Source organism: Sander lucioperca, chromosome 6, assembly GCF_008315115.2.
Source record: "Sander lucioperca isolate FBNREF2018 chromosome 6, SLUC_FBN_1.2, whole genome shotgun sequence".
Lineage (NCBI taxonomy): Eukaryota > Metazoa > Chordata > Actinopteri > Perciformes > Percidae > Sander > Sander lucioperca.
The window spans coordinates 7,501,047-7,507,377 of NC_050178.1; the positions used below are offsets into that span (position 1 = coordinate 7,501,047).

At 41.9% G+C, this 6,331-nt stretch overlaps 1 protein-coding gene across 3 annotated transcripts; it reads right to left on the reverse strand.

The window, feature by feature from the left end:
- Window positions 1–463: 463 nt before the first annotated feature.
- Window positions 464–6,331, reverse strand: alas1 (aminolevulinate, delta-, synthase 1). Of its 3 annotated transcripts, none has more exons than XM_031301685.2 (11): window positions 6,122–6,331; window positions 4,683–4,925; window positions 4,341–4,520; window positions 4,091–4,237; window positions 3,618–3,837; window positions 2,922–3,106; window positions 2,601–2,780; window positions 2,193–2,357; window positions 1,360–1,628; window positions 1,061–1,223; window positions 464–794 (listed from the first exon to the last, which is right to left on the reverse strand). In XM_031301685.2, the coding sequence occupies exons 2-11, from the start codon at window positions 4,891–4,893 to the stop codon at window positions 634–636; spliced, it is 1,881 nt and encodes a 626-aa protein (XP_031157545.1). In that variant the 5' UTR covers window positions 4,894–4,925; window positions 6,122–6,331; the 3' UTR covers window positions 464–633. The 3 variants fall into 3 exon arrangements, with proteins under 3 accessions (XP_031157545.1, XP_035858526.1, XP_035858525.1); XM_036002633.1 differs by having other exon boundaries at window positions 4,130–4,237; window positions 4,341–4,523; XM_036002632.1 differs by having other exon boundaries at window positions 4,341–4,523.

Here is a 6,331-nt window from a genome sequence, read left to right on the forward strand (position 1 = left end):
GGTGATGGGGGCAGGTGTCACTAACGTCACTAACACCGCCATCAGTACAACAGAGATTTGGTTTTCTCATCTGCTGAGCCAGACAAGTTGTTGTGACCCAATTATTCATACCTTTACAAGTGTTTTGTAAGCGTTTTACCTCTGAGCCTCAGAACCATGTAAGTAAATGTTAACCTGTCCATTCAATTCACAATACATTCCATACAATTTACTTAGTTATAGCATATTATATATATAGCCTATTTTAGAATATGTAATTATGTCAGCAGAAGGACAATTTGAACACTTATAATTAGTTGTATGTATGTTTCCTTGTAGGGACTACTATAGGACAACACAAAGAATCAAAAGTGCTGAATACAAGGCAGTCAAAGGTTTATGGTTATGGCACTGCTTTTTCTTATTCATGGTTCCTTATAAGATCAGCATCTGTATAAATATGAAGAAGAAACAAACAAACACATTTTCTTTCAATACATTTTATTCGGTGCATATATATAATCATCTGAACATAGAATATTTAAAATAATGTGTAGGAGGACTTATCAAAGATAATGAATACATTCCATGACAGTGATAGAGGAATGGGTGTTGAGTGTATGTGCCGTCTCTAGCCCGCAGTAGTGAGTAGTGTTATGCGCAGGCTGAGATAGGGTGGCTGAGGCCGTTGAAGTACGACTTTTCACGATCGCTCATCACCTCAAAGTGCAGCGGCTGCTGGCAGAACGTGCACTCTGCTGATGAGTGGGGCTTCAGCTCCAGACCCACTTCCTTCCATGTGTGCACCAGCTTCTCTGTGGAGGGAAAACAGGAAAGAATGGAGGTTAAATTAAATTTTACTACTGAGAGAAAGCTACAGTCAGTTACCACATGCATACTGATTAAATTCAGTCAACTTAAGCTATTTGACCACAACAAATTCTACATTTAAGATGATCTGGGGAAAACACGAATCGCCAATGCAAATGAGAGAAAGTTCCATTTCCGACAGGGTAAAATTAAATTTGAACTAAATGTATTTTAACTGAAATACATTAACAAGACTACTAGATGTTCTTACCGACAAAGTATTTCATCATCTCAGGGTTGTGGTGAGGTGTTGGCGCGATACGCAGAAGCTCTTCTCCTCTGGCAACGGTAGGATAGTTGATGGCCTGCACATAGATGTTGTGGCGACTCAGCATGAGGTCACACACCTCTGTGTTTTTCTCTGCGTCCGATACCTAAAAATCATAAAGAGACACACATGATCATTAGAATGGAGCCATTGGAGAGACGCACTAAGGACTGCTTTGTGTGTTTTTAATTATAACGTGTCATATTTAATGTCAGTAGGCGACAAATTAAATAATAAATTACCCGGACTGGGATGATGTGGCTGGGGCAGTGCACCACTGGCAGCCCCGAGTCCATCAGCATTTGTCTGAGCAGCTTGACGTTGCGCTGGTGTTTGCGTCTCAGTGCGCGGCCCTCTTCCCCTTTAAGGACCTGGATTGAGTTTCTGGCTCCGTGTAACAGCATTGGTGGCAGAGAGGTGGTGAAGATGAAACCAGCGGCGTAGGAACGCACCGTGTCCACTAGAGCAGCAGTGCTCGCGATGTAGCCGCCCACACAGCCGAAGGCCTTGCCTGGAAGAGGACATGACACATGGGTGGTTAATCTTCGATCTGGGCTGTTGCTACAACTCCAGAGACATCATTTTGTATCATTTCAGGACAGTCACTACATTATGCTCAGTGGTCTATGCAAAATCTCAGAAACTAGATCCTTCTGAAACAGTGTCGAGAGCTCTCAGTTGGAAACAATTGTCCCCCTAGCTTAACAGTGACACACAGACGCAGAGAGTCATTCAATAAGAGTGCAACAAGAGCCCACAGTCTCCTAGCAACAGAGCTGCTCTGGCTTCTTTAAGCCCCCTGGGATATTGGTTGACACAGATGAGGCTTGATCCTGAGTATAACAACAAAACAGAGATTCCCACTTGCTTGGAGTAGTTACTTGTTTTGATTCATAAACATATATAAATAAAGAATATAGGATAAAGAAAAAAAAGTATAGTAACACAACTAGCCATTCATGCCCATTATAAATGGTTCATTTAATGACTGAAGAACATTTTGGCATGGCTTCAAAGTTGAAATGCTTAGTAGAACATCATCAGTATATAGTTTTAATAGAGACTACATGCTGACCTAGTGTCCCTGAGATGATATCCATCTTGTGCATGATGCCATCCCTGTCTCCGATGCCCCCTCCTCTGGTGCCATACAGGCCCACGGCGTGAACCTCGTCTACAAAGGTGATGGCACCAAACTCATGGGCCACGTCGCACATTTCCTCCAGCGGACACACAGCACCTGTGTTACAGAAAGAAAAGTTTAGCCATTAGCCGAAGTACAAGCACAAAATAGGTCATTTTAGTTTGACCCCACATCTATCAACTACATTTCCTTTGCTAGACAACTATGAAATGATGGTTTTGTGCAATCAACATTCCTGCCATCTCAGTGATTCTTAATTTTTCAAGAAAATAATGAGCAACCAGGTTAAAAAAAAAAAAATGCTTTAAAAAAAAGTAATGGGGACCATCCCAAACTAACCATCCATGGAATGGACGGTCTCAAAGGCCACGATCTTGGGTTTTGTTGGGTCTCCCTTCTGTAGAAGCTCTCGTAGATGGGTGACGTCATTGTGACGGAAAATGAATTTCTTAGCACCACTGTTCCTGATACCCTGGATCATTGAGGCATGGTTTCCTGCATCAGAGTAGATCTCACAACCTAAAATAGTTCAGAAGAAAGAGAGGAAGCGAAACTGAGAGTTTGCATCAAAGGGACTCTATTTAATGCATTAATATCACACATTAAGTAATGGCGTACATAAATGGTGGATTTATTGCAAACATAGACATTTTTGTATACCAGGTAGCATTTTGGCAAGGGTGAAGAGGGTGGAGTCATTGGCGACAAAGCAGGAGGTGAAGAGCAGTGCAGCATCCTTCTTGTGAAGGTCAGCCAGTTCTTTTTCCAGTTCCACGTGGAATTTACTGGTCCCGGAGATGTTCCTGGTGCCGCCTGCCCCTGAGCCATACTTTCGTAAAGTATCCCTAGAAACAGAGAAAGACAAACAAAAAATTATAGTTTGTTTTCTTGAAGCTGCTCAGCAAATGTGTGCCAGATGGAAGATTAAGTAGGGGGAAAGACTACAATGAATAAAATAAGTAAATAATTAAGCAGGAGAGTTGCTTGGTAGTAAGTGACACCTTGGTTCAAGGCGTTTCTGCTGTATGGGGTAAGAGAGCTGGGCAAGCTCTAACAAGCTGAAAGGAAAAGAAGAAAAACATCCCCACCTCAGAGGTTCAGGTGTAACCTATGGCCAACTAACACTCACACAAACAATGGACTGAATCACCCATCGGTGTCAGGTTGTATTCAATTATGTGCAGTGTCTCATCTTTTTTTTCTATTTTTTTTGTCTCTCTCTCCTTACTCACTAAAGCGTCAACAGGAGACGTGGACAGCCAAGAAAAACATTTGTCTCATTACTTGTAAACACATCTAGACCCAAGGGACTGAATCAAGTGTTTACACACACACACACACACACACATTACTCACACAATGGATTGCACGACCCGTGGGTGTCGACTCATGCCCAGGTAGTCGTTGCTGCACCAAACGGACACCTCCCTCTTGCCCCCTGAAGTGTCAGTGAAGTCTTCGGCCATGGGGAACTCGTTGGCCAGACGATTCACAGTCTTGAACACACGATATGTGTGGTCACTCTTCTTCTCCTCGATCTTCTTCTCAAAAAAGTAATCGTATTGGTAGCGGGACACTGTAACAGAACAGGAAGGCAAAGCTTGCTTAATGTGGCTTGCATTGTGAGGGATGTAGCAATGCATAACAGGACAAAAGTCTCAGCTCGCCTTACTCAAAACATACTGATTTCAAAATGACCAACTGGTAAGTAAACTTCATTAGGAGAGTGAAATTGTTGCTAGTATGATCACAGTCTCTCAATTTTGTGTAATTCTGTGTCTATACTTTTTCATGTAAACAAGTTGTCAGAGCACCCAAATAAAACTTACTACCGCCTGGCAGGTTTTCCTGCAGCAAATGGGAGACACCTTTAGGTCGCTGTTTCAGGAGGGTCTTCATTAGATTAGTTTGCTCCCCTCCACTTCCCTGAATGGTACTGGCCAGGGACGGCTTCTTAAATTGGGCAGTGGACACTTCTGCAAAAAGGTCAAGAGAGGACAAAAAGAAAATGGTATCAAATGATGTACAAAAAGATGGGCCCAAACTGGGAAGTCTAATTAATGACTAAACAACTCTGACCTTTCTGAACAGTGCGGACTTCCTCAACATCCTCTTGGAACTCCACGCCGACCTGGCGGACCACATTGCTGTTCTTCTGGCCCATCTCAGCTGCCAGGAAAGGGCATTTGGAAGCCACCTGGCCTGAGGATGGCATAGGGTGGCCACCTGGCAGCTTAGGATCCCCTTCCTGTTTGCGGCCTGCAGGTGAATAAAAGTTTTAGACTTTAATTGATACTAACAACCTTATTACATACAGCAATAATTCAGCTATCACATTAACTGGGATATTCCACTTGATATAATATACCTACCTCATTTATTAGGCTAAAAACAGTATATCTACTCCTTTGTCACCCTCACCTTCACTGGCAGACATGATGTCCTCGGTCTTCTGGTGGGAGGAGGAGGAGGTGCAGAGGGCGCGTGCCATTGATGGAGCCATAGGTTTAGCGGCAAGCTCCATCATAATGGGGCATTTCTGGGCGTACACCACCATAGACTTTTTGGACTGCTGGAAAAAGGCCTGGGGCACACGAGCCAGGAATGGGCAGCGACGCATGATCACATCCATTGCAGCAGTGGTGATGATGATTGTCCAGAGGTCTAAAGGAGACAGTTGAAACTTAATTGAAACTTGTGCAGAGTGTGGTCAGTTCAGTTACATCTTTTAATGTGCTGGGCCCCTGTTTTACCATAAATGCAAGCAATCCATTCAAACTGTTTCGATGTAATTTACACACATTATCTCAATAAAAAAAAAAATATAATAATAATAATAAAATATATATATATATATATATATATATATATATATATATATATATATATATATATATACTTTTTTCAAACTAAAACTTTTTTCAAACTAATATTTTAAGATAAATCATGGACCTTCAGGCTCAAACTTTAGGCTGTTTTATCACAATACACCGCTCTCATTGAGGTTAAAAGTTGTGCTAGTACTTCCCCTAAAGCCTAAAACATCTTTGCGAATATTAGTTTTCCAAGTTTCGGTCACGTATCCTTTACTTATAACAGTCATATTTATTTGACTGGATGAAATCCTGGGGTCACTGCAACAGGTGTTTCTTTGCTTTTAAAGGAAAATCACATATCTTACGTTTATCCCTGTGTCATAACCACCCCCCAGTTGAAGTCAGGTCTACACATTCCTCGACAAAGTAACCCCTCCCATACTTGTCCTCACTTTATGTTCGAGGAAAAGGGATACTGGCCAGTAAAAAACTTGAAGTGAACACTGAAGTGTCACTAATTTTAATAAAAATAAAAAAGATTCCAGAGTTACTTAAATAGCTCGTCTGGATGATAATGTTGATCACATTGCTGTATTCCGTCAGCCTTTGTAACCTGACTCCCGATGTGCTTACTTGAACCGTATAATTTACCTTAAGAATAAAAACATTGGCATTGACAGAAGCCTCTAGATAACTTAACTTTATCGTTATTACAAACTTGACAAGTTTAGACACACTGAATCGTTTGTGGTTCATAAGGACCTTGACTCTTAAAGTGGTGTTCCGTGTTGACTCGCAAAGCATTTCGTGGTTAACGTTATAACACATTAAGAGAGCAAGAGTCACGACGTGTCTGTCTTTAACATTGACTATCATAATAGGTTACCCTAGCTAGACAGACTAAACGTTAACCCGACCGCTCGTGATCCATGCTATAACGTTAACATGCCGGTTGACCGAGCGTTAACATTGGCTAGGCTGCTGACATTAGCTAAGAAGCTACAACCAGAAGTAGAGATGATTACAACCAAATTAGAAACCTACCTCTTAAAAACTTGACGCTTCAAAAGTGGTATAGTGGGCCGAATAACAGCAGCGAAGCTAATCTAATGCTGCACTCTGACTAAAACGACCTGTTTTCGAAGAAGGTGAAAGAAGTGAGTGCTTCGTTATCCTGCACTGAGGACGAACGAAAAGGACGAGGACGTGCAAGTGCTTATAAAGAGCTTCCAGTGCCGATACCGCATGGAAGTA

What these genes read in the sequence shown, in the direction of transcription:
- alas1 (XM_036002632.1), bottom strand. Translation starts at nt 4,893, where the DNA reads ATGGATGTGATCATGCGTCGCTGCCCATTCCTGGCTCGTGTGCCCCAG. An exon ending in CATCATGTCTGCCAGTGAAG is followed by an intron (nt 4,524 to 4,682) that starts GTGAGGGTGACA and finishes TTTATTCACCTG; the next exon opens with CAGGCCGCAAACAGGAAGGG. An exon ending in AGTCCGCACTGTTCAGAAAG is followed by an intron (nt 4,238 to 4,340) that starts GTCAGAGTTGTT and finishes ACCTTTTTGCAG; the next exon opens with AAGTGTCCACTGCCCAATTT.